The sequence below is a fragment of the Gossypium hirsutum genome, chromosome D07 (genome assembly GCF_007990345.1).
Source record: "Gossypium hirsutum isolate 1008001.06 chromosome D07, Gossypium_hirsutum_v2.1, whole genome shotgun sequence".
NCBI classification, from domain to species: domain Eukaryota; kingdom Viridiplantae; phylum Streptophyta; class Magnoliopsida; order Malvales; family Malvaceae; genus Gossypium; species Gossypium hirsutum.
In genome coordinates, this window is record NC_053443.1 from 39,746,584 (window position 1) to 39,772,933 (window position 26,350).

The 26,350-nt window shown below is 37.8% G+C and overlaps 4 protein-coding genes across 4 annotated transcripts; 3 read left to right on the top strand and 1 right to left on the bottom strand.

Annotated features, from left to right (window-relative positions):
* The first annotated feature begins 202 nt into the window (after nucleotides 1–202).
* On the top strand, nucleotides 203–9,701 carry LOC107954783 (epidermal growth factor receptor substrate 15-like 1). Its single transcript, XM_016890455.2, has 13 exons — nucleotides 203–804; nucleotides 1,354–2,527; nucleotides 3,917–4,135; nucleotides 4,230–4,456; nucleotides 4,858–4,932; nucleotides 5,162–5,233; nucleotides 5,328–5,426; nucleotides 5,570–5,641; nucleotides 5,726–5,840; nucleotides 6,850–6,918; nucleotides 7,076–7,445; nucleotides 7,633–7,753; nucleotides 8,351–9,701. Exons 1-13 carry the CDS (start codon nucleotides 667–669, stop codon nucleotides 9,326–9,328), a joined length of 3,729 nt encoding a protein of 1,242 aa, XP_016745944.2. The 5' UTR covers nucleotides 203–666; the 3' UTR covers nucleotides 9,329–9,701.
* Nucleotides 9,702–11,377: 1,676 nt separating this feature from the next.
* Nucleotides 11,378–12,158, bottom strand: LOC107954784 (54S ribosomal protein L19, mitochondrial). Its single transcript, XM_016890456.2, has one exon. The coding sequence runs from the start codon at nucleotides 12,030–12,032 to the stop codon at nucleotides 11,565–11,567; it is 468 nt and encodes a 155-aa protein (XP_016745945.2). The 5' UTR covers nucleotides 12,033–12,158; the 3' UTR covers nucleotides 11,378–11,564.
* Nucleotides 12,159–12,511: 353 nt separating this feature from the next.
* Nucleotides 12,512–20,607, top strand: LOC107954781 (exosome complex exonuclease RRP44 homolog A). Its single transcript, XM_016890453.2, has 24 exons — nucleotides 12,512–12,779; nucleotides 12,940–13,080; nucleotides 13,200–13,357; nucleotides 13,483–13,538; nucleotides 13,618–13,740; nucleotides 13,896–14,032; nucleotides 14,144–14,384; nucleotides 14,661–14,817; nucleotides 15,243–15,483; nucleotides 15,573–15,729; nucleotides 15,809–15,877; nucleotides 16,307–16,432; nucleotides 16,570–16,622; nucleotides 16,714–16,820; nucleotides 17,393–17,447; nucleotides 17,553–17,652; nucleotides 18,354–18,465; nucleotides 18,923–19,043; nucleotides 19,256–19,315; nucleotides 19,408–19,513; nucleotides 19,606–19,701; nucleotides 19,815–19,896; nucleotides 19,998–20,063; nucleotides 20,224–20,607. Exons 1-24 carry the CDS (start codon nucleotides 12,726–12,728, stop codon nucleotides 20,435–20,437), a joined length of 2,832 nt encoding a protein of 943 aa, XP_016745942.2. The 5' UTR covers nucleotides 12,512–12,725; the 3' UTR covers nucleotides 20,438–20,607.
* A 282-nt stretch (nucleotides 20,608–20,889) lies between these two features.
* Nucleotides 20,890–24,990, top strand: LOC107954782 (receptor like protein kinase S.2). Its single transcript, XM_016890454.2, has 3 exons — nucleotides 20,890–22,073; nucleotides 22,379–23,459; nucleotides 24,474–24,990. Exons 1-3 carry the CDS (start codon nucleotides 21,658–21,660, stop codon nucleotides 24,756–24,758), a joined length of 1,782 nt encoding a protein of 593 aa, XP_016745943.1. The 5' UTR covers nucleotides 20,890–21,657; the 3' UTR covers nucleotides 24,759–24,990.
* The last annotated feature ends 1,360 nt before the right edge of the window (nucleotides 24,991–26,350 follow it).

Below are 26,350 nucleotides of genomic sequence, written 5' to 3' on the forward strand. Positions count from 1 at the left end.
AAAAAAAGTATTTTGTAATTTCTTTAATTGAATTTAATCAGTTGATGATACAAATTCAAGAAAAATGAAAAATAATTCTGCATTTTAATATGATTGACGCATTAAATACAAACTTATAATAATATTAATTGCTATTAGAATTTTAAGTTAAGATATCAGAATATCACTATCCGTAAAGGAACCAGTTGGCACTGATCAAATTGGCTGGCAAATGGCCATCCAAAACCAAAATTACTCGTGCAGTCAGTAATACAAAACAAACGACGTCGCTTGCGACCCAAGCCAATCCTCGTGTCGAAACGTGGGCCTGGCTTAGGCCTTTAGCTTTTAATATTTTTTCTTCTTCTTATTATTATTTTAAAATTTTTATTATTGTTTCTCCTCCGGTGCACTGCACAAACAGCCATCAACGAAGGGAAGAAATATAGATAAAAAGGAAAAACAAAAAAAAGGAGGCCACTCTCTTGGTCTCTGGCATCGCCTTTTGAAGTTTGGTGTTTAATGTTTCAAGTGAGGAACTGGATGGTCTATGGTTATTGATCCATTTCCCGTCTGATTCTGATTTCGTTTTTGTTCCATGTTTTCGTGGATTTGAATACAAATTGAAATTCAAATCCCAGCTTGGTGGTCGCTGCATAAATATTCGGGTTGACTGGAAATTGAAGAATGGCGGCGCAAAACCAGACCGATCTGTTCGATGCTTATTTTAGGAAAGCGGATTTGGACGGCGACGGCCAGATCAGTGGAGCCGAGGCTGTTGCATTTTTTCAAGGCTCCAATTTGCCCAAACACGTTCTCGCTCAGGTCATTTCCCTCTTTGTTTTCACATTTCTCCTACATATTGACAACTTACCTTTCTTCTTTGGTGGCTCCGAGGCATAGATCAGTTTTGATTTTTTTTTTCATTCCGCCAATTTTACAATGTTTCTCTTTAGTTAGGGTTAGCTTCTATTGGTTATTGAAAATGTTGGACTATATCAGATTTGGCTCTAATGGATCGGCTAACTGCCAGTGGATTCTTTTTGGAGTTTTTCCCCCGATTCAGTCGTTCATATTTGTTGCTTTCGGATGTTGGCAAATATCTAACGATTGAGAGAAAAGGGTGACGGAAAACACATAATTGACATAGGGTTTACATTAATCTTAACAACCCAATCTGATTTCAATTCGCAAATGTTATTGATTTTGTTTTTCTTTTTAACTGTCGGATTTTTAAAAATCTGAAACACGCAGGGGTTTGGAGATTTTTTTGGAGAATTCTTGTTTCTGCTTTACTTAGGGAGCTCTTAGTATGCAGAAACATAGCTTTTGTTGGAGTTACTTGACTGTTTATTTTTCTTCTGATCCGTGCAGGTGTGGATGTATGCTGACCAGAAGAAACTCGGTTATCTTGGTAGACAAGAATTTTATAATGCCCTTAAACTCGTAACTGTGGCACAAAGTAAGCGAGAACTGACACCAGATATTGTCAAAGCTGCACTGTATGGCCATGCTTCTGCTAAGATTCCTGCTCCCCAGATAAACATTGCAGCCACACCCGCAGCTCAGCCTAAGGTAGCTACAGTTCCTTCACAGGCCAGTGGCAATGCATCTGTACCATCCCAAAATTTTGGCCTCAAAGGGGCACCTGGCCTTGGCAATGTCGGTGTGAATCAGCAGTATGTACAACCGCTACAAAGTCAGGTTGCAAGGCCATCTCAAACCATGCCTCCCAGCACTGCATCACAAACCCAAGTAGCACTTCCTGCGGAAGGCATGCTGAGGGGTAGTAACATGGTGGCTCCTTCTTGTCTTCCAACATCAAACTCCTCAACTAATTGGCAAAGTGGAAGTGGATTCCCAACCGGTGTCAGTAACCAAGTTCATAACCGAAGTGGTAGTCCTTCTACAAGCCAAGGATTTGGGCTTACAGCTTCGGCGTTGACATCTTCTATGCAACCAAGACCACAAGCAACTCCTGTGCAGATATCCTCTACTGCTCCAAACCCGAAAGATTCATCCATACCATCCAGCCAGTCAGGAGCAGACAATCCCAAGGCATTGGTTGTTTCAGGAAATGGGTTTGCCTCTGACTCTCTTTTTGGTGATGTCTTCTCAGCAACTTCATTGCAATCAAAGCAAATTTCTTTGGCAACCACGTCGTCTGCAACTAGCTCCACTGTTTCAACGTCTGTTCCAGCTTCTGGGTCCCATCCTCCTGCTAAGTCAAGCCCAGCTGAGCCTTTGCAGGGTACACTTTCTCAACAATCTCTGGGTGGCCAGTATCACCCAGGTCATCCAACAGGAAGACAGTACCAGCAGGTTGCAGTTCAAAGCAATGCTGCACCTGGTTCATCTGGGTTTCCTACTGGACCTGGGAACTTGGCTTCTGGTCAGTCAACTCAGACTCAACCCCCATGGCCAAAGATGACTCAATCTGATATACAAAAGTATACAAAAGTATTTGTACAAGTTGACGCTGATAGAGATGGAAAAATTACTGGTGATCAGGCTCGCAATCTGTTCTTAAGCTGGAGGCTTCCAAGAGGTAGGCTATAAGTGATCGTCAGCTTTTGGTTTATATCTGCTAGCTCAGTTGCATTGGTTAAGTTCCTTTTGTTTTCGCAATCTTATGGTGATAATGCAATAGATCATGTGGAGTCTGCATGGGCATAACTGGCAGATCATTAATATTGTATTTTGTTTTTTAGATATTTCTTTTTAACAGCTATTCACAAATCTTTTTAACTACCTACTTATAAGTCTAAAGATGAGATTCTTTTTTATTATTTTAACTGATCAGTTGATATCACTTCTTTCAAGGCTCCATCTACACAAGTACCTCTATTCTTGTTACTGCTATCTGAGTTTATTTAGAGTGAATATCTTCTTGTGGAATCATGAAACATAAAACTTTTAGCATCTTGAAAAACTTATGGTTGGTATTAATGGCCAAAATAAACAAAAATCCTTGATGAAACAGAAATTTAGTAAAAATGAAAAATGAAATCATGATATTGAGATCAATGGAAAACAAGAGTTCATTTTGAAGTGATAGGGCCCAAGCCAATAGGTCAGAGAAGTAGAGTTTGTGCGTAAAGTTTTCTTTGTTTCTTTTGAAACTTTCAGAATGAGTAAAGAAATATTAAAAATTGCTTTGCAGTAATTCTTAAATGCATGATAGGCAGGTAGGGTTGTTGTAAAATGATGAATTCTACTATTGATTGATGAAATGTTAATCAATCATTCTTATTTGGAGCCATTAATTTTAAATGGTCAGGCCACTGTATTCAATAAGTATAGTGTTAATTGTTGAGGTTATATGTAATTTTAAGGAGAGAAAAGGAAGAAAAATTAAAAAGAAGGCCAAAGTAAGATTTTGGGAAACAAAATTGAAAATTAAGATTTGTTTTCTGTTCAAAGACCTTTGTTCTCTCTTTCATTACCAGTTTTAGTTAATGGATTTATTATATTCTCTTTCTGTGTGTATGTGTTCTTTTGCCTTCTGGTTTGCCTTCTCCCTCATTCTAAAGATAAGCCAGTTTCTTTGGTTTACATCAATCAATTTGATTACTGGAGGTGTTATTGATGTAAGGACTTGTTTGATAAATCATTGAGAACATCGATCTTAAATGATTTTTATTCTTTTCATATGCTTTGGCTTACTCAGTTTGGAAACCATTTTAACAAAATATTTTCAGTAAAATTTGTTTAAAAATTCATATAGTAGAAACCAAATTAGTTCATTTTTAGTACATTAACCTTTTTCTCCCTTCTTTTCACTTTATTTATTTTTTCTCTTATGAGCACTTACACCTCTTTTTTAGAATCTTATACATTGCTTACATTCAGAAATATTTTTGTGTTTCTTTTGAAAGGAAACTTGTGCCACTTTATGACATGATGGTCATTCTGATATTACTTATTGGTGTTTCAGAGGTCTTGAAGCAGGTGTGGGACCTATCTGATCGAGATAATGACAGCATGCTTTCTTTGAGAGAGTTTTGTACTGCACTTTATTTAATGGAACGCTATAGAGAAGGCCGCCCTCTTCCTTCTGTGCTCCCAAGTACCATCATATCTGATGAAACTCTACTGTCCACCTCAGGTCATCCACCAGCTTCATACGGAAATGTAGCTTGGAGGCCTGCTCATGGTATTCTTTCCCTATTGTGTCATATTTATTCTGTATTTTTCTTTTCCATGTTTTCTTCATGGATCATCTCCTTTTACGAAAACATCTGCAATAGGTTTCCAGCAACCACAAGCTAGTAGTGCTCCGCGGCCACCTTTACCTTCTGCTAGGGGAAGACCGCCAAGGCCAGGGCCAGTTCCTCAGACTGATGCACAGCCGCTGCCCACTCAGCAAAAGTCCAAGGTTCCAGTTCTGGAAAAGAACCTTGTAGATCAACTTAGCCAAGAGGAGCAAGATGCTCTTAACTCAAAGTTCAAAGAGGCAACAGAAGCAAATAAAAAGGCATTTCCTCTTTTTCTCCGTTACTTGCTATGTTCAAGTGGCTAATATGGAATTTATTGAAACGCCCACCCCCAACCCTTTCCCATTTTTGATTTGTTTGTATTTAATTGCCTTGAAATTTCTTTATATTTTAATTCTTTTTTCCTCAATCAATGCTATAAATTTGATCTCAGGTTTAGGGCTGTCCTGCACTTTGTTGGTTAGTACATCTCTTATTGTTAACTATTCTTGAGAGGTGGCTGAAGTAACTCTGTCTAGGAAATTTCTTGTGAAATGTGATACAGAATAAACTGTTCTAATTTAATTTCTTTTGAGGATCTATTTTCTCCGAAATGCCTGGTATTATCTTCTCTAGAAATTTGTTCAAGTCAGCCTCAATTTTTTTTTCCCTTCTTCTGAAGGTTGAAGAGCTGGAAAAGGAGATACAAGATTCAAGAGCAAAGACTGAATTCTTCCGTGCTAAGATGCAGGAACTTGTGAGTATGCTCCTTTTGTCTGTACATCTTTCAACTATAGTTGACCTCTTTGGGATTACACAAACCCTAATCTACTAGAATGCTAGTTTGCTAAAGATGTAAGAATGCCTTAGGCGGGAATCATCTTTGAACTATATTATTGCTAAATGCATATGTTTCTTTTTGGTGTATTTGATGTTGCATCTTCAGACTACTGATTTGTTGCCCTTTTGTTGCCACTTGGAAATAGATTTTATATAAAAGCAGATGTGACAATCGACTTAATGAGATTACTGAAAGAGCCTCTGCTGACAAACGAGAGGTACTGTGCTTTTTCTTTTCAATGTTCCACAATTTAATTCTACTTTCCATGTGGTTTTTTTGCTATTGGTTGGTTGAATTATTCTGTATTCCAGGTTGAAGGGTTGTCAAAGAAGTATGAAGAGAAATACAGGTTGTCTGGAGATGTAGCCTCTAGGTTAACCATTGAGGAGTCCACATTTCGTGATATTCAGGTATTTAGGAATGTCCTATGCTTTGAGTAATAGCTAATGGTTGATTGGCTTGATAGCCATGCTTGAGTTTCCTTGTGCTGAAAATTTTCGTGTGCTTTGTTTCTATTTGAAGTTTCTGATAAATTGACTTCAACCACTTGCAGGAGAAAAAAATGGAATTGTATAAGGCAATTGTCAAATTAGAACAAGGAGACAATAAGGATGGTGCTCTCCAGGTATTATCTAATTGTAATTAACTAGATTTGGTCATGGAAACTGAAACTTGTATGTAAGAGCATGGTTTCTGTTGGCTTGTGCAGGATCGCGCTAATCATATACAATCAAGTCTGGAGGAATTAGTGAAATCTGTTAATGAGCGTTGCAAACAATATGGATTACGTGCTAAACCGACTTCACTTGTTGAGCTTCCATTTGGTATTATTTCCTCTTCATATATGTTTGTTATATTATTATATGATGTCTGGGCTTATTTGGTTGAGCAATGTACTTCCTGGATATTCTATGATGTTCCTGCCAAGGGACTTCTTTGTCAGAAATTATATCTGCAGTACCAGTACCTCTTTTTCCCTATCTTTTGGAGATGAACACTAGAAATGATGGTATTTTGTCCAAATCGGGATGATTCCTGTAGATGATAAGGTATGGCCACATAGGATGCAAATTGAGGGGATGCAAATTGTTGCAAAGGGTAAAAGGCTGAAGTGAGATAAAAAAGAACAAAGTTAGAAAGGTTGAATGCATATCAAGGGATTCAAATGTTAAGATTGATGTATAGGAAAACTAGGAAGGATTATAATAGAAATGAGGATATTTGTCTTTAAGTTAGAATGATTCCTGTAGAAGATAAGATATGGCCACATAGAATGCATATCTTAGAAGGATGGAGAAAACTGACAATGAACAGGGTAAAAGGTTGAACTGGAATTGATAAATAAATACATAAAAGACATGGTTGGAGGTTAATAATGATATGAATAGACCTTGAAGACACTGTGGTGGTTGATTAGAATGATTTATGGAGGAGGAATCGTTTACTCAAATGTAAATATTTCAATGTCTTGGTTCTTTTAGCCGATCCCAACTATATTGGGAATAATACTTGTTGGTTTAGTTTGTGGTTTGTTCTGTTCTGTTTATGCTACCATTCTTAATCTCCTCAAGAAGTATTATGTGATACTAATATAATCATGTCACTTTTTATTTGCCTTTTAATTTGCGTTCAGCTGACTATGCTTGCAAGTCCCCCCCCCCTCTTTTCCTTTTTCATATTGTAAATTTAAGATATCTAGAGAGCTTTAGTTGATTTTGGTTTCTAAATCAGGCTGTGTTTTTTTTAAACAATTCATTATTCAACTAAACTCATGTTTATTTTTTATAAACACATACCTAAAAGATTTTTCACTTTATTGTCAACTTTTCTTAGGCTGGCAACCTGGAATCCAAGAAGGCACAGCTGATTGGGATGAAGATTGGGACAAGTTTGAAGATGAAGGTATGTGCCTGTAGGGCTTTTCCTTTGATGTCCAACCTAGCGTTTGGTGAACCACATTCAAGAATGATTTGGCATGCCCCTTTACATAAAATTTGATATGGTGCTTTCTTCTGAATACGCCGTATACTATTCTGATGAATCATACTTCTCCTTCTAGGATTCACATTTGTAAAGGAGCTCACACTTGATGTTCAAAATGTCATAGCCCCTCCAAAACCAAAATCTTCATTAGTTCAAAAAGAGACAGCTGCTGATGCTAACTCAGACAAGGTTCCAGATACAAGTGAAAGGATACCTGAGAAAGACTTTGCAGTTGACCACAGTGAGGATGGCGTGGCAAAAAGTTCATCTGGAAATCCTGCTGTTACAACAGATATGCAATCTCAAGAATTCCAGGATTCCCATGTGACGAGTAGTGGTGGTGAAGGTTCTCCCCATGCTCAGAAGGCGAGTGATCCTTATGAATCTCCACGTGCCAAGAAAACTGGTGATAATGATAGCTCAGCTCTCGCTAAAGAGTCTAGAAGGTATGTTGTTTAGTTTGCAATATTATGTAGTTCTCCAGCAACCATTCCTCTTGCATCTAATTTCTGCAAGCAGTGAACCTACACGTGGTTGTGCGGTAGGGATTTGTTTTCTTTTTCCTTTTTTCTTTCTTAAGTCTTTGATGTTTAGCTTAAGGTGTCTTGACTGACTGGTGATTTACCTCTACAGTGATCAGGGTGGTGCCAAATCTTTATTTTCTGAGGACAAGGGTTTTGATGAACCTAGCTGGGGAAAATTTGATTCTCAGCATACAGATGCAATTTGGGGCTTTGACAGTGAACGTGGCACGGTAAGCAGATTGTCTTTCAGCACTCATTCAGATTAAACTGCATGTTGTTTTCTCTCTCAAGTCAAATCAAGAGAATGAAACCTATTTCTCTATTTGGCTTGGGTTTTCTTGGTCATTTATTTGTTTCAGTTCTACTGCCAATGAAAAAGAATTATGTTTCAGTTATCATGATTTTTCCTTCTTTTGGTTTTTTGGCCGAGGCTGAGTAGTGCCAACATTTTCTAGTTTAATATCTCAGGAACATTTAGTGTCGAATTAGTTTATCAAAGGAAACCATGTATTGTTTTCTCTCTTGGATGCCAGTTTCTTTTGCTCGTCTTGATTTCAATATTTTTCTTGATGGATGTTTGTTTCTTGATGCCCCTTTTGGGAACTTGGATTTGAAAATTTTGGATTTCATTTATTATGTAAATGGTAATAATGAAATGCATATATTATAGACAAATTAGTTGAGATTCAATCTAATATATATTAGAAAAGTATAAAAAACATGGATTTGCCATTAAAGTCCTAATTCCCAAACACTACCCGAAACGATTGATTTGTCAGAATTTTATTGAGAATCACAAATTGGTCTAAAGAGAACTTTTCTTGCAGGAGATGGATCCTGAGAGGCATGATGATAACTCTATATTTGGTCTTGGCGGCTTCAACATAAAGCCCATAAAAACGCAGTCCTCACAGTCTGAAAACTTATTCCCAGGGAAAGGTCCATTGTTTGCAGATTCTGTTCCAAGCACCCCTGCCTACGCAGGTGACATGTTCCAAGGGAAGAGCTCATCTGTTTTTGGGGAATCTGTTCCAAGCACCCCTGCTTATGCAGATAACATGTTCCAGGGGAAGGGCTCATCTGTTTTTGCAGATTCTGTTCCAAGCACTCCGGCCTATGCAGATAGCATGTTTAAGGGGAAGAGTTCGTCCTTGTTTGCAGATTCTGTTCCAAGCACTCCTGCCTATGCAGATAACTTGTTTAAGGGTCAGGGTTCATCCATATTTGGAGATTCTGTTCCAAGCACTCCTGCCTATGCAGATAACTTGTTCAAGGGGAAGGGTTCGTCCATATTTGCAGATTCTGTTCCAAGCACTCCTGCCTATGCAGATAACATGTTCAAGGGGAAGAGCTCATCTATTTTTGCAGATTCTGTTCCAAGCACCCCTGCTTATCATTATGGGAGCTCCCAACAGGGTTTTGGTGAAGGATCAGATGGTTACTCGTTTGACAGCTTCCCTAGGTCTGATTCATTCAACATGCAAGATGGTGGATTGTTTCAATCCCGCACCTTTGACAGGTTTGATTCCATGCACAGCTCAACAGACTTTGATCAGGGTTATGGGTTCCCCCCATTGAGGTTTGATTCATTTAATGCAAGTGATCAACCTGAGAGTGGGCTAAACAAATCTCCAAGACATTCGCTAACGAGGTTTGATTCTATGCGAAGCACTACAGGGTTTGATCATGGTCACGAGTTCTCATCGTTCGATGATGCTGATCCATTTGGGTCAACGGGGCCATTTAGGACATCACTGGAGAGTCAGACACCAAGGAGAGATGCCAATAAATGGAGTGCGTTTTAGATATAAAAGTATATAATATAATATAAATTGGATTAAATGGACTAATGGGGTTGTGGTTATCATGTTAAGCCTTGTAGGTGAAGAAGATTTTGGTCATTTGTGTGGCGGCTTTGATTCTTTTATTAGTATAAATAGCGACTGGTAATGGAGTGGTTGTGGCAGTGTCTTTATTGTTTTTTTTCTTTTCTGCAACTTTATACCGTTGTTCGTTTTGTCTTTTCTTTGAACTGGTTGTTTTTAGTTGTAGAAGCTTCAATCATCCTTGTTCATGGACAGGTCTGGACTCACGAAATGTTGTTGTTTCAAAATAGTTGGTAATAATCATTGTACGTGATATCGAACGTAAAATTTGTATAAACTCATTTCTCATGCACTCCGTTTTTTTGTTATGGTTTCTGGTTTCCTTTTTTGGTATATATTTGTATTAGCTGAATGTTTGTCTTCCTGATGGCATGGAGTAGAGGATGATTTTGTGCTAATGGTGTTAGGTTTGATAGCACAAAAGATCTCATGTGGCCTACACTTAGTGGTAATTTTTTTTTTTAATATTACCTTGGAGATTTGAAAGTTGATCAACTGATTGATATTTGGTTGTTCTACAACAATCTACGTACAGTAGTAGTAATATGCATAGCCAAAACAAAAACAAAACAAAACAAAGTTTCTTCACCACAAGCACAGGTAATAAGGTATCCCGCAATTCCAAATTCTCCGTACAGCAAAAGAAAAAAAAGAGGGCCATGCACAAAGCCCAACACTTTCCCAAACTCTTTGTATCTTGTTACTGACTACAATTGCCCTATTCCTTCAAAACAATAAACACAGCCAAATCAACCACATCAATAATCAACTCAGCAACACTGTCCGCATCCCATCTTTTACGGGCCATTTGTGCCCACGATGAAGTATTATATATTTCAAAGGTGAAAACAATTCTTGGAGTTTTCTTTCAAAAACAGTCAGCTCATGAGAGAAAAGTAACCTTCTTCAGTACACCCTAGAGTAATCAATGTGGAATGATTTCAAGACCTTACTCACAGAACCCCAATGCTCAGTCGTAGTAACGTTTCTTGGAAATAAGTTGAGTTTGCATATCGAAAAGAAAATCTAGCTCTCCCTCCAAACATTTCTCCTATAACACCACAACACAGAATTACAAGGACTAATATGTGGCGCATATGCGGCGCTGACACAACATTCCATCCTCCCTTCCTCATGCATGTGAAAAAACTTCTAACTGATCCCATCTGTCTTCATTTAATTGAATATCTCTACACCACAATCGAACATGCCACACTAACAGATTATTATTATATTGTAACTGTCAGCATTTGGGAGGCAGTTTTGCTCCACTTTCACCTTAGCTATTCAATAATAACCCTTCTCAAACAAACACCTCCCTTGCTCTCAACTTTCTTTACAAGGCTTCAGCTAAATGACACCAGCATTGCAGAGAATTTTTATAGAGCATGAATCAAAGCGTCATAGGCCAGTGTGTCTGGTTTTACACTACAGTGCTAGATTTGATGACTTACAAAAGTTTAAAAACATAGGCAAACAATAAAAGCCCTAGCCAAATCATCATCTTCCTTAACAAGAAGGTGCAGCATCGAATAGAAAATTGTTTAAGAACATGGGTATTTTTGGAGCAGTTGTAAGAGGATTGAGAGTGGGTGAAGTGAAATTTAGGAGCTTTCAAGGCTGGAAGGTTGCTTGGGCTGATTTCTGGTCTGGTCTAGTGTTAAAAAGTGAATTTGCTCATGAGCATAAGGATGCAAGTCTTGAAAGAAGCGATTTTACATTAAGTTTGGCTTCTATGGTTGACAACGGTGAAACTCTCCAACTCAAGTTTAATGTAACCATACGACTCCAATTTTATATTTTTCTCATCATACATACAAGCCATTGTGTCCCAAAACTTTAGAAATGTCTAATACATATATCTGACATTTACACCAAATTCGAGTAGCCTAGCTTAGGAGTACAGACATGTAATGATCAAAGTATAATGCAACTAGGAGTATATAATTTACTTGAAAATTTTGGATATTGAAAACAACAACTGAGAAGTGATGCAGTGAATTAATATAATGTTTGAAAGTTGCAGAAATTCATCCAACAAAAACGTTTCAAGGTTTTTCAGCACAGACAATATGTCGAACAGCTAAGATGCATCATATCCAAAAGCTAAGAAGAACATTACCATTTTTTTTAGATTGAAGAGTAAATGAAGAATCTAATCCAAGTCCTTCACCACCTTAATCCCCATGGTATTAGCAGTCCCAATAATGGACTTACAAATACTCTCCAGGGACATGTACTGACAATAGGGATCGGATTGCTTAATCTTGGCAATCTCGTAAATATGTCTGACGGACAAAGTGGTGGCGACCACGTGGCCAGGCCGGCTGCTTCCGGACTCGATACCCGCTGCCTTCTTCAAGTACCAGGTGACGGATGGAGACTTGACAGTGAACTCAAAGGTGTTGTCTTTGAAGGCGGTGATAGTGACAGACATGGGGGTGTCTGGCTTGTACTTTTGGGTTCGGGCGTTGAAGTCCTTGCAGAAGGCCATTAGATTAAGTCGGTACTGACCCAGGGCTGGACCTACTGGGGGTGCGGGTCGTGCTCCTCCCGCCGGTACAGTCAGCCTGATGGTGGCCGCCACTGGACGGCGGGTTAGGATTTCTTTCAGGGTCGACATGCCTCTCTTTGATTTTGCTTACCCTACTGTTTTTTCTCTTTCCCAACGATGTTGGGCTTGGAAAAATTACATAAATGGGTGCAAATAGTAAATGGCAAATTGAAAGGTATTATTTTTACTTTTGGTTAATTACTTTGATTCCAAATTTTAAACCCATCTAATTGAGTGCTCATGGTATCATATTATATCAATCAAGTCCTTTTATTTACTTATGATATTAAATAGACAAATCAAATTTTAAACATTTAAATATTAAAATTTAGGACTATTTCTTTCTTTGTAATAGTTATAATAACTAAGCCATATATATTCAATATTTAATTCACATGTTATATTCGAGCTAGCATTTAATGCCTAAGTACCTGATTGATACGATATTAATACTTTAAGGACTTAATTATAACATTTGAAGTATAATTTAGAATATAATTTAGGGGTGTCTTGATGCAATTAACCAAAAAAGGAATAGGTAAGTAATTGGGCTGGGCTGGGTTGGGCAATTATTAGGTTTTAAATGGCAGAAGAAGAACTGAAGAAGAAGAAGGCGTTCACTCGGTTCTGTTTAATTTTTCAATAATTTATATCTTTAGCTAGTAATTTGATTCTTTGCTGCCTCCACACTCCCACTTCAAGTTTAAAGATAAGGGCTAAGCATTTGGAGGCAGAAATCTTCAGCGAAGAAGAGAAGAGAAGATGTTGAAGAGCAACACGTTCAGCAGGAAGACCAAGGCCGGCAGAATTAAGAAGGTTCCGATTCCTCTCCTCCTTTTTGTTTTAATTTATTACATATAAAAAAGGAAAAGATTTTGAAACCCTAACTAAGTAACAGAGGTATTTACTTTAGTTTATAATGATGATAATGGAATGTATTTCAATTGCTTGTGGCATGGGGATGGGGATGGGACAGGAAGTTAGAGAAATATATCTAAGAGACGACATTTACTGTGGAGCTGCTGCTTGTAAAACGTGTGACACTTCCACGTCACGTGCTCCTTTGGATGTTGCTTCTCCCCTTCTCATTCTTGATACCAATGTCCTTCTTCATCAGGTTTTTTTCTTTTTCTCTTTTGGCTTCAATATAATTATACTGAATTCTTTAATTGTGTTCTCAAATTTTAACGTTTCATTTTCATTATTACTATTACTATTATTAATATATGTTATAAGATCGACTTGCTTGAGAACTCTGCCATCGACAATGCGGTGCTGCTATCTGTGGTGCTGGATGAAGTTAAGAACAAGAACATGGCCGTTTACAATAGAATTAGAGCTCTTTCCACCAATCCTCTCCGCAAGTTCTATGTTTTCAGTAACCAGTTCCATAAGTTGGTTTTCTCATTCCTCGCCATTCATTTCCTATCAAATTCTCTACTTTTCACTGACAGCTGCAAATAAAATGATTTTATTTTCAGCCTCTTATATCCACTATTTTCTTTCTTTTTGTTAACAGAGACACATTTGTAAAGCGCATGGATGGTGAAACTCCAAATGATTACAATGACAGAGGTTAGATTTGCACTTTAATATCTCTCTAAGCATTTGCTTCTGAAATTCAGCTTGTTTACTACGTTCTGTTGTTCTTCAGCAATTCGGGTGGCTACTCGATGGTATCAAACTCATCTTGGTACTGCAGCAACAGTTTTACTTATAACCAATGACAGAGACAATAAGAGGACGGCTGGCGAAGAGGGCATTTCTGCTGACACAAGTATGCACACTCTACTTGCTTAGGAACTTCTATCAACTTGATATTTTATATATTGGCTTACCAGTTACCACTAATTATTTAATACCACCTCTATTTGCAAATCATTAGGATTATTCATGTGGTATGCTAACTGTTCAATGGCCAACTTGTTTCAGTTCAGTCCTATGTAAAATCATTGGGTCAACCGGAGTTGCTTGACCTGCTTGTTCAACCTGCATCCGAATCTGAAGATACTGTCATGGTAGAAGTTGAAGATTTGAGACCTTCCAAGAGACAAGTTGTTTATCAAGAAGTATGTTTGCTAATGCTGTTTGCCATTGTTAATTGTAAACAATGAATTTGGTTAAGATTTGTTCCCATGAAACAAATTGGTTCTCTAAGGCTTAATCTTTTCTTTGTTTAGCATAAACCCATGTCTGAGATTACGTTGGGCTTGCATCGTGGAATATACCATCAAGGAAAGCTTCGTGTTAATCGTTACAATCCATTTCAAGCATATGTTGGAAGTGAGAGCATAGGTGATGAAATAATTATATATGGACGTCAAAACATGAACCGAGCTTTTGACGGTGATATAGTAGCTGTAGAACTTCTGCCCCCAGATCAATGGCATGAGGAGAAGAACTTATCCATCGCGGATGAAGGTATTAAGGTTTTTGTGTTTTCTGGGTTCATTGGAAACGTTTAATGCTTTTTCATGTTTATAAGTGATTATGAGTATGCTGCCGGTACACATTAATGTTGTAAAAGGGTGCTTACATGTTTTCATTTTAAGCACGATGCTTGGTATCTTTATTGGTTCTTCCATAAATAAATACTTTTATCATGGTCTCCCTTGCGTAAGGGTACAAAATACTAAACATACCGCTATCTCTTTCACATGCATCTAGTTAGTTAGTATTTTCTCTCTTCCCTTTCAGAGGATGAGGAAGAAGATGATGTTCATTTAGCTCCAAGCAGTGCTGATGATGCCCCTAGAACTACGAATCTGGTGTCAGATTCTGCCACTGATATGAACTCCACTCCATCACGGCCATCAGGCCGTGTTGTTGGTATTATAAAGAGGAACTGGCACTCGTAAGTTATCTTGCTACCATAATTAACATAATGCACTTAATATCTGTTTTTTCTGTTTTCTTTTGCTGGTGCATACCTCGTAACTGCTTCAACCGGGTGAGGGCCCAGTTATGAACTAAATAAGTATGATTGTAACTTGTTTTCTTTCTCCTAGTTCAGCCTGTTCTAGTTTTAATTTAGTGTATTTCTATCAGTTTGTTCAAGTTTTATCTTTCGTGAAGTTATTTCAAGTAATTGAATTTGAGAGGTATTCTTCTTATATCCTATTGTGTGGTCATGTGGTAAACTTTTAATCTTTGTGGGTTCAGTGTCTTCACTGCTTTTTGAATCAAACATGTTCTTAAGAATTGTTCTTCATTTTTCCCTGCATAATGATGTTGATTATTTCTTGTTATTTTGCTTATAGTCTAAATGATCACTTGCAGTTATTGTGGGTCTTTGGAACCAATGTCTATGCCTGCTGGGACTGGAAGCTTTACATCTGCCCTATTTGTCTCCAAAGATCATAGAATTCCTAAGATTCGGATCCAAACCCGACAGCTTGAAAATCTTTTGGATAAGAGGATAATTGTGGCAGTTGATTCTTGGGACCGTCAGTCTCGGTATCCTTCTGGTCATTATGTACGAGTCATTGGAGAAATAGGTGATAGAGACACCGAGAGTGAGGTCTGTGATAATAGCTTCTTCATCTCTCTCTCTCTCTATATATGTCTTGGTGGTAATTAGCTTAGTAATACTTGTATATTGTGTTGCAGGTGGTGTTGATCGAGAATGACATAAACTCAAGGCCCTTTTCTTCCCAAGTTTTGGCTTGCCTGCCACCATTACCATGGTCTGTGTCTAGTGAAGATATGGCAAATTCAATCCGGCAGGATTTACGATCTTTGCGTGTCTTTAGCGTGGATCCACCTGGTGCGTATTCTTAGTGGACTGTAGTGAATTATGTATTTTGCAAATGCTGTACAGATAGACATGCCTCTTGCTTGTGCAGGTTGCAAGGACATTGATGATGCACTACACTGTACAGCTCTTCCTAATGGGAACTATGAAGTTGGAGTTCGTATCCTATATACTGTCTATTTATTCTTTTTTATAAAATCAGACTTGCATTTTATGTGATGGGATGAATGGAGTTGACACAGATATGCATCTTTTACAATTTACCTTTTATAAAACTTTAGGGTTTGTTGGAAGGATTTTTATTCCATTTTTCCAAATAAAAATATATACACAAAAGATTATCTAGTGCTCTGAAATCTATTTCTTCTTATGTAAGAATATGTGCTTTTTACCACTGTAGTATGTTCGTTTTCTTAAAAATGAAATTCCTCTGTTGAGCCCTTTTCTTTTCTACCTCTATGATGCATTTCCATATGAAGGTATAAAGATGATAACAGGTTTGCAACAATTATATTTTCCTTATAAAAGGGCTTTTATGTATTTAAAGTCTCTTCATGTGGTTGGATGTTCTTTAATAATATCTGATCAGACATTGCTGATGTAACAAATTTTGTTCACCCTGGCACCCCGCTAGATGGTGAAGCTTCCCAGAGGGGCACATCTGTCTACCTTGTTGAGCGCCGGATTGACATGCTTCCTAAACCTTTGACAGAAGGTCTTTTTTGTATTTCTTTTTCCCCTTCCCAATAAGTTTTAGTCTTGTATACGGTAATAAAAAGGTTTTGTTGGATTCTATACTTGGTTTTTTAATTGTTTCTCTGATATTAAAGTACTAATGATCATTATTTGCAGATATATGTTCACTTAGGGCTGATGTAGAAAGGCTAGCCTTTTCAGTTATTTGGGTATGTGCTACTAAATTATTCAAATAATTTTAAGGTTAGGTTCTTGTATTCTTTTTAAATAAATAAAAACTTACTTTCACATAAATTCCAGGAAATGACGCCTGACGCAGAGATTATCTCGACAAGATTCACAAAAAGTGTTATCAAATCTTGTGCTGCTTTGTCTTATGTTGAAGCCCAGGCTAGGATGGATGATAGGTGCTCTAATGTAGCCTTTTGACTAATTGTTTAAAGATCAGCTCATTTTAATTTATTGCACCCTTATCTGATTTATGGAGCTACATTTTCTTCTTCTTGTCCAGTTATTGTGATTTCTTGTCTTTGCTTAAATACTCGGGCATGGCTTCCCTCTTAAGCTAGATTTCTTTAGTTGGGTTAATTTGGAGACAAAAGGATCATTCCCTTTAGGGTGTTGAGTTTGGATCTTACAAGATGTTAGTTTACATATTTGCTAGAGAGCTTCTATTATTTTGCTTCTAATAGGGAGAATGCTGGTTTTTAGGGTTTTGTCTACGGTAAAGGTTGATAGTTGTCTAAGTTTCTCAACTGTTATTTGCCATTTCCTTTCTTGCTCAGTTGGTCCAAAAAAATTGTGAATACAATCTTGGAAATTTTCATTTTAGCACATTCATGTATTTCTTTCTATTTCTTCCTAATATATACTTGTCATTCATATTCTGCTGCGGATATCTGGTTTCCTAGGACCTAGTAGTTTTGTCTTGAGTTGTGGCTGGTGTCTGAGCATTCTGATTGCTTTTGTACTTTTGCAGTCGACTGATGGACCCGTTAACTACAGATTTGAGAAATATGAATGCTTTGGCTAAGGTCTGATATCAAAGAGCCTGCTTCTGCTCTTAATCACAGTATAGTGGGGTTAATTAGCCTTTAATTTAATTTTCTCCTTGTTTATTGTCACATGTGAAACTGCAGATAATGAGGCAGAGACGTATCGATAGAGGAGCCTTAACTCTTGCTTCTGCCGAAGTCAAATTTCAAATTGATACTGAGACTCATGATCCTCTTGATATTGGTTTGTTGCCTAATGCCATTTGTTTTACTCTTAATCTGGAACACGAATCAAGATATTTTAACATCAATTAGAAGAAAAAATCAGTCCTTCCACAAAATGATCCTTTTTGTCTGTCTGTCAACAACCATGAGTTGTTGCAGTGAGACAATGGAATTGTATCATGATGCTAATTATTGCTCTTGACCCAATTTTTCAACATGATAACTTACCCTAGATCTTTTTTAAAAAATTATTAAGGTCTTCCTGTAGTTGGCTATGTTTGAGGTGCTAAAGGTAGTAACTATACATGAACATGGAATCTATAATATTTCATTTGTGGTTCATTATGATTTTATAGTTTCTCATAAAAATAAACAAAAAGGTAATCTCAAAAATTGCTGCAAGCAGAATATGTTCTGCAGACCATGATGTCATGTTTTAGGAACCATATTTTAGAAAATTCTCTGTTTAAACCTTTTTTGTTTAATAAAAGGTTTGCATAACGCTGGTTTTCTTCTATTAGTTCACTGTTTCTGTCCTTTTAATTCCTATGCATTTGGCCTTTTCTTCATTTGTCCAATGGTGACCAGTAGTAATTAAGAACTGTGATCAAGACAATACTAATTAAATTAGATAGTTTTGAGATCCCAAAATCCAGAAAGAATGTTTTTCATTTTTGGTCATGCCTCAATTTTTGTCTGATATCTGAGTTATTCATTCAGGCATGTATCAGATTCGAGAAGCAAACCAAATGGTTGAGGAATTCATGCTTGCTGCCAATGTTTCAGTTGCCAAACAAATCCGTGATTGTTTTCCTTCTTGTTCACTACTAAGGTAAACTTGTTTTTTCTGTACTTCTTTGCTATAATGTTCTTGTGGGACTTGCATTTCTATTGTACCTCTTCTTTCATTCACTGTCTAGTTCTGGTTTGTGCTTATGATTTAACCATAAGGTTTATCCCATCAAAAAAATTATTTTATTTTTGTAAATGCCAGCAGAAATCCTAACCAGTTGATGATCCTGCGTAAATTTATATCACTGGAATTATTTATCATAGGATAAATAAGATTGCATGTTAGTATTTTTAATGTGAGTCACTTGGTCCAAGATGGTGTTTAATCATAAAATTAGCATTAGCGGATGATAATTGTCACTACTATACATCATGTAATCTCTTCAACAATCCAGATTATCACTGGAAAATTCCAGTGTTGTGGCTATTTCTTTGACATTGACACTGCTGTTGTTTGACACTCGGCCTTGCCTCCCTGACATTAATTTTTGGTTCAGGCGGCATCCAACTCCCACCAGAGAAATGCTTGAACCTTTGTTGTGCACTGCTGCTGCCATTGGACTCGACTTGGATGTTTCATCATCGAAGGCGTTGGCTGATTCCCTTGACCATGCTGTGGTAAGGTTCCTATTCGTTATATATTTGTCTGACAGTTCAGCTGACTTACCACCTCAGATGATTCCTTTTCTAGACATTTCTTCATCCAACTTCTTGCTTGTCTGGCTTCTTTTCTTTTTTTTCCATCTTTGCTACTTGGGACATGTTCATGTATTTGTTTGGCCTCTCTCTTTCATAGTTGATTCTTACATCTGAGAAAAACTGCCTTGCAGCGTGATGATCCTTACTTTAATAAGTTGATTCGGATACTGGCAACTAGGTGTATGACTCAGGTAAAGTTAGCTAGGAAATTTTTTCAATCTCCAGATGGTTTTGACCTACGCACTTTTTAACTTGGTACTAATTTGCCTTGGTTTCAAATTAGGCTGTTTATTTCTGTAGTGGGGATCTCAGCCCTCCAGAATATCATCATTATGGGCTTGCTGCGCCCCTATATACTCATTTCACTTCTCCTATTAGGAGATATGCAGGTTTGTGAACAAAAATTTGTTTGTTACTTTACCTTTTCTTGCTGATGTATACTTGATGATACTATTGCTCAAGTATGGAACCTTCCTTGCAGATGTGATTGTGCACAGGTTGCTTGCTGCATCTCTAGGGATCGATAAGCTTCCACCAGTTTTCCAGGACAGATCTCAACTAACTAGCATTGCTGATAGTAAGTTTTTTTTTCCTTTCATACTGTTTTTGAGGCTTCCATGGATTTGGGTAACAAACTTCACATACCCATGATATCCATTCTCAGCTTCCTATGCATTTTACCTGTTTCAGATCTGAATTATCGACATAGGAATGCCCAAATGGCAAGCAGGGCCTCTGTTGAGCTCCATACTCTCATTTACTTCAGAAAACTGTAACTGCCTTGGCCTCTCTCATGGAATTGAAACTGCCTTCTATAGAGCATAATGAATAATTGCACATGTTTTGAATTTATTTATTTATCTTATGCTGCAGGCCCACTGACACAGAAGCCAGAATAGTGAAGATAAGGTCCAACGGGTTCATTGTGTTTGTGCCCAAGTATGAACTTAGATCTTTTATGCTGGATTATCTGTATATGTTCCTCGTGTCTTTCTTTGTCTATCTGCTGTGTCTAGGCAGGAAAAGATAATGTTTTGGCACTTGTGTTTGTTGGGTGGAGAAAAAAGTAACATGAGTTTATGTTATATAAAACGAACAGATATGGAATAGAAGGCCCGGTGTACTTGACAGGCAGAGGAGAGAAGGGAAGCGGGGAGTGGCATGTGGACGAGCAGCAGCAGAAGATTGTAAAGATGGACAATAGTAATAGTAATAGCCTTTCCTACAGTGTTCTGCAATCAGTGAGGATCCACATGGAGGTTGTGGAACCCCAACCCAACCGCCCTAAACTGCAGCTTACTCTTATTTCCTAGAAGTAGAAGATAACATCAACATGCACAAAGGAGGAGCTTTTATTAGGTTATATAGTGTTGTATTATTATATAAGATGCAAATGGAATGAATCTTGTTGTGGTAATTATAGTAACTGGCCTTTGGTTTGGGTTAATTGATGTTGGATTGACACAAGAAACATTTTTGTTCATGGAGTGCGTGTTCCTATTTCTATATGTTATTTTTGCAATAACAAAAAGAATGAATAAATAAACTAACACAACTTGTTATTACTGCTAGATAGTAGAAAAAATGCATTGGGTGGGCGACAAACAAGTAGACCTAACCAGATGGATGTGCATTTTGATTATTTTATGCGCTGATGCATGGAACATGTGGGACCCAGGAAACTGCAATGAAATAAATGTCCTAAAGTGACCTTAATCAACGCCCCTAAAATACATCTCCCCCCCTTTTCTTTCATTGGTTTTGATTTCACATGATTCGTGGATGTGGGTCACATGGCATTGGCAGAGAACCCCCCTTGTAACGTTTTACCATCATCATACCATGTCATCTCTCACCTATTGCAATTTACAGGAAAGCCCATTTCCCCATTTTCAATCTCAAATTGCAGTAAGAAATGCAATGCAAAGTGTACATGTATATATATTTTAAATAAGGGTAGAGATAGATAAAAGAACCGTTAATGAATTGGAAACATAAATTTTTATTTTTTTATTTGTAATTTAGTGGACTCAGATAATAAGATGATTGATGTATTATTAGCAAGTAAAAATGGTAATAGTGAGGATAATGATGAAGTGAGTATGCATGCATGATGATGGATGGCATGGAGATGAAGACCAAAGAGGGACGGATGTAGTGTGTCCTTTTGTGGTGATTCCATTGTATGAAGTAAGGAATGAAGTCAAATTAATAGGCAAAGGCTCAAACTCTTTCAGTGTCACCTCAGCCTCCCTCCCTCCGACTCCGATGTCTCCCCCACATTTCCCTCCTTTGTCAGAAATCGAACACACACACCCTTTTAATTTAATATAAATACTATTAATTTTTTCAAAAATAAAATTAAAAAAAAAAAAGACAACGACGAGCATAGCAGAGTAGAGCACGAGACAGACATCTGTAGCAGATCACACACCACCGCCCTCGCCTCCTCCCCTACCTTTCACTTTGAACCCATTTCCCATCTACATTACCATCCCCCTTTTGGAGACCTCAGCCACTCCGATCTCCGCCCATGGCTGCAGCCCTCGAGTGCTGGTCCAGCCGAGCCACCACCGCCGATGACGACATGGTCGAGCAGGTTTTGATGCGCTCCAACGACCGATCCGAGGACACCTCCTCCTCCTCCTCTGCTTCTGCCAAACTTGAAGCCCCGTCCGCCAAGAACAAACGGTTCCAGAGGTTGAGCAGGAACGTCTCTGAGGCCATTGCCTCTCTCAAGAACTCTCTCAATCTCGACACTTCCTCCCCACGTGATCAGCTTCCTCCTCCTGTTCCTTCTGTCCCTTCATCTTCCTCCAAGGCCGACGTTTGCCGGAAAGTGGTCTGGGGTACCGTTGTACGGAACTTGACTCAGCTTTACCCTGGAAGCCAGTTGCCTGAGAAGCTTGTCTCCAATATCCGCAAGCATTATGATTCCTTGCCTCTCAGGTCCCCTTCCCTTCCCTTGCCTCTTCCTTCTTCCTACTCAGTTTAGGGTACTCTGAAAATTGCAACAACAATCAACAGGATCCTAAAAGCAGTTTCCTATCAGCATGGGTTTTTCATCTTTATTTTTCCTTGGCTTTCAAACAGTGAAAGTTCGGGTTTCTTATAATTATTTTTACTATTATTATTTTCTTCAAATGTTTAAAGTGGCCTTGCCTTAGTTACTGCTGAAATGTTCTAGTTCTTCTCCCCCCCAATTATGCTTTTCTTTTTTGTAATTTTCTTTTGATTGGGTATTATGTTGACAGTTATGCACAGGCGGGATTTGATATGAAAGAAGTATTTCTACATATAAAATTGATAGAGCAGGCATCAGGGGATGATCACCCTGCTATATTTATTCAGCAAACATCTGATGATGAGGTACAAGGTTGCGTGTTTAAGCTCACATTTGCTTGTAATTCTTCCTTTTCTTGGTCTGCCATGTCTGGTGCTCTTGATTCTGCTTCCATCTGTTGCAAGAAGATACAGATATTTGAGAAGAAAGGGTTCACCCTTGGAATTATTCTCTTCTTGGTTCAATCCGCCCACGACAAGTTTTTTAAATCCCATGTCGAGAGTGCCCTTAAATCTGCTCTTCGGAAGCCCAAGACGACCACTGTTAAACTACCATTTGGACTTTGTGGATGTCAGGAGGAGAGTACTAAAGGGAGAGACTTTGGGGAAATTGAGGAAGAACCAAGTGAGCAAACTCACAGAAATGGGATTGAAAATCCAAATACCAGGATTCAGCTTCCAATGCCTCTGCCCTCTTCATCGTTGGTCGTATTGGTTGATGAATGGCAAACCATTCAATCAGGGGCAGATGAGATTGGGAAATGGCTATTGAACTCCGAAAGTCTTGAGTTTATTGATCAGATTGCACCCAACTCTTTTAAAGGCATCTACAAGGGTAAACGTGTTGGAATCGAAAAGCTTAAAGGATGTGACAAGGGGAATTCTTACGAGTTTGAACTTCGAAAAGATCTCTTAGAGCTTATGACTTGTGGGCATAGGAACATTTTGCAATTCTATGGTGTTTGTGTCGATGAGAATAATGGTTTGTGCGTTGTGACCAAGTTGACGGAAGGTGGATCAGTCCATGATTTGATGCTGAAGAACAAGAAGCTTCAGATTAAGGAGATAATGAGGATTGCTGCTGATGTAGCAGAAGGTATCAAGTTTATGAATGATCATGGTGTTGCATACAAAGACCTTAACACACAGAGGATTCTGCTAGATAAGCATGGTAATGCATGCTTGGCGGACATGGGTATAGTCACTGCTTGCAAGAGTGTTAGTGAAGCAATGGAGTATGAAACCGATGGCTACCGTTGGCTTGCTCCTGAGGTTTGCATCACCTTACTTTTCTTTGAATTAATGTCATTGTGTGGTCATAACCTCATACCATCCCCTCCCCAAGTGCACAAATTCTATTTGCCAATGTTGGTCATAACTCATAACCATCATGCCCGGTCTACTTCATCAATCACACGGTCCAGCTATAGTAAACTAGTTCACCTAAACAGACCTATTCAACAGTTGATTTATCACTTATGCGGAATTCAGATTGATTTTCCTTGTTTTTATGTGATGTTCTTATGGTTTAGTGTATGTGGGTACAGCTGTTACTGTTAATCTTTGCTAAAAGAGACTTTATGTCACCCATTGAGAATATCATTGTTTGGGCATGCGTAACATGTCTTAATTATTGTTTTTGCTTTACACTTCAATATTGTGTTTACCTTTATTTATGCACTACTTTATTCTCAATTAACAAAGCATCAATACTGTTTAAGTGCCACATTTGCCAAATTGTCTGTGGAGCCTAATTGGAGCTTTAATTTTAGCATGATTACAGTCCGTTTCCTTACCTGAGGCCACTGTGATTATTACTTTGCCTAATTGATATTGATGTTGTGATTATCTTTAGAACAAAACTAGAGGAAATAAATTATGATTTATTTTATATATTTCAGTGACCATATAGTGATGCCATATTATATTGTTTGTATTTCTGACATGCATGGCACCTTACAGGAAGAGTTCTGTCAATGAAAATTTGTTCCAACTTTTAATCCGTGCAAGTTGCATCTCTTTACTGTTCTCAGATGTTTCACATTTATGCTATTTGGATACCAAATTTTCCATAATTAATATGTTTAGTGTTTATAGCGGTTGATAATTTGGCATAAAATAACATGATAATAGAATTTAGAAGAGTTTCAATGCATTATGTCATGATTTGAGTGGCACGCACAATAATATGTTATATCTACATTATCTAATTTTCTTTTCATATTCCAGTTCTGTACAACTTACAGTAGTTGATCATTTCTGGCCCTAACTTTTTTTGGATGCCAGATCATTGCTGGGGACCCAGAGAATGTTATGGAGACATGGATGAGTAATTCCTATAGTTTTGGGATGGTAATTTGGGAGATGGTGACAGGTGAGGCAGCCTATTCTGCATGTTCACCAGTGCAAGCAGCGGTAGGAATAGCTGCGTGTGGTCTAAGGCCTGATATCCCTAAGGACTGCCCGCAAATCCTCAAATCTCTGATGACCAAGTGCTGGAATGGTTGCCCGTCAAAGCGACCGCAATTTTCTGAAATTTTATCTGTGTTGTTGCGGACCAGCTACAGGTAAACATTATACCTAAAAGTAATTCATAAAATGTATCCATTCATGCTAAAATTCTGTTATAGGAGGCTTGGTATGATGTCTTGCTACAAAGCATGAATGTAGACTTAGAAGTTCCTACAGTGGAAATCTCATAGTTCTAGTTATAAATATATCTTGTTTGTTTCAAATCAATATTTTTCATTTGACAGCGAAGGAAGAAAATTAAAAAGGAAATAAAGAACAGGTCATTACTGAATCCATGGAGTATTTATGATGGAGTTGTGAGTGGTGTTGGGAATATTTAAAAATAAAAATTTCCATGCATGTTTGATTTGGTGATATGTATGTTGGGGTTGCAAAAGGCTACAGGATTAATTGATTGAAAATGAGGAAAAGCAGGCTGAAAAGAGATCTTCTGAGCCCTTTGCTTTTTTTTTTTTTTGGTGTGTGTCTAGAATTATTGAGTGAAACAAGGAAAAATTGCATCTTAAGTTTCCATTTTGTCTTAGAGGTGGCTGGTTGGGGGAACCCAAAAGTTGTCATCTTGTCTTTTTGTCTCAGAAAAGGTGAGAATCATCAATCAAGTACCATCCCATCCTTCCACCTAATAAGCGTAGAACTGCACTTGGGAATTGGCTATAGTTTCCCACGTGCCAATGATTTCAGATGATTAAAGATAGCAATATATATAAAAAAGGATTTGCAAGTTGAAGCAATTCATTAACTCTGATAGGATATTGAGGATCCTGTTGTTTACATCTCTTCAACTACTCTCCTAAGTTGGAGTTGAGAATGGTAGGACAGTTTGAGAAAGTAAGTAAAGCATGATTGCAAATGACTAAGAAATGGATGTTGACGAATTGCAGGGGTAGACATTTTCTTTGCAAGAGCATTAAAACCATCATGACCTAACCTTAAAACAGTAAGCCTGACCATTTTTTTTTAATGGAGATTGGGTTAGCAAGCATCTATGCAAATTCTATACATGATTCCAGGCAATTCGTTGCCGAAGTGAGCTATAGAGTTTGAATCATACAACTTATAAAAATAGGATTTTTCTTCTTTGGGAAAGCTTCCAGTTCGTTAACAGCACTTGGCTGCGGACTAATAACTTGTTATTGATGCCTGATCTTGGCCTTTCAACTTGCAAGATGACCTCTAGTACATAGGCGATGTAGGATTATAGGTCCCCAAAAAAACCACGAGATGTCAGGTGGTGCATGTGGCTGGCAGACTAAGAATATCTGATCCTGGGCGTAAGGATAACTACAAAATATTCAATCAAAAAACAAAGGTTTATAGGTCCCCAAAAAAACCACGAGATGTCAGGTGGTGCATGTGGCTGGCAGACTAAGAATATCTGATCCTGGGCGTAAGGATAACTACAAAATATTCAATCAAAAAACAAAGGTAGAGCACAGGAGAAAGATTAAGTATCCAACCAACAACATGAATAGGAATATGATGGAGATTGGAGTATTGTTACTGTTCATATAGCATCTCATGGAATAATAGCCTAACTAGAAACGTACAATAACTTATTTTTAGTTTCTATTTAATTTTTCTGTCTCTTTTAACTTTTAAATTTGCATCATTTATCAAATCACTTTAAAGTA

Bases quoted from the DNA above. Each gene is read 5' to 3' on its own strand.
- LOC107954783 (XM_016890455.2), top strand. From the start codon at position 667: ATGGCGGCGCAAAACCAGACCGATCTGTTCGATGCTTATTTTAGGAAA. The intron at 5,642-5,725 runs GTATTATCTAAT...TGGCTTGTGCAG, and splicing joins ATAAGGATGGTGCTCTCCAG to GATCGCGCTAATCATATACA. The intron at 7,754-8,350 runs GTAAGCAGATTG...CTTTTCTTGCAG, and splicing joins TTGACAGTGAACGTGGCACG to GAGATGGATCCTGAGAGGCA.
- LOC107954781 (XM_016890453.2), top strand. From the start codon at position 12,726: ATGTTGAAGAGCAACACGTTCAGCAGGAAGACCAAGGCCGGCAGAATT. The intron at 17,653-18,353 runs GTTTGTTGCCTA...TTATTCATTCAG, and splicing joins TCATGATCCTCTTGATATTG to GCATGTATCAGATTCGAGAA. The intron at 20,064-20,223 runs GTATGAACTTAG...TAAAACGAACAG, and splicing joins TTCATTGTGTTTGTGCCCAA to ATATGGAATAGAAGGCCCGG.
- LOC107954782 (XM_016890454.2), top strand. From the start codon at position 21,658: ATGGCTGCAGCCCTCGAGTGCTGGTCCAGCCGAGCCACCACCGCCGAT. The intron at 22,074-22,378 runs GTCCCCTTCCCT...TTATGTTGACAG, and splicing joins TATGATTCCTTGCCTCTCAG to TTATGCACAGGCGGGATTTG. The intron at 23,460-24,473 runs GTTTGCATCACC...TTTGGATGCCAG, and splicing joins ACCGTTGGCTTGCTCCTGAG to ATCATTGCTGGGGACCCAGA.
- LOC107954784 (XM_016890456.2), bottom strand. From the start codon at position 12,032: ATGTCGACCCTGAAAGAAATCCTAACCCGCCGTCCAGTGGCGGCCACC.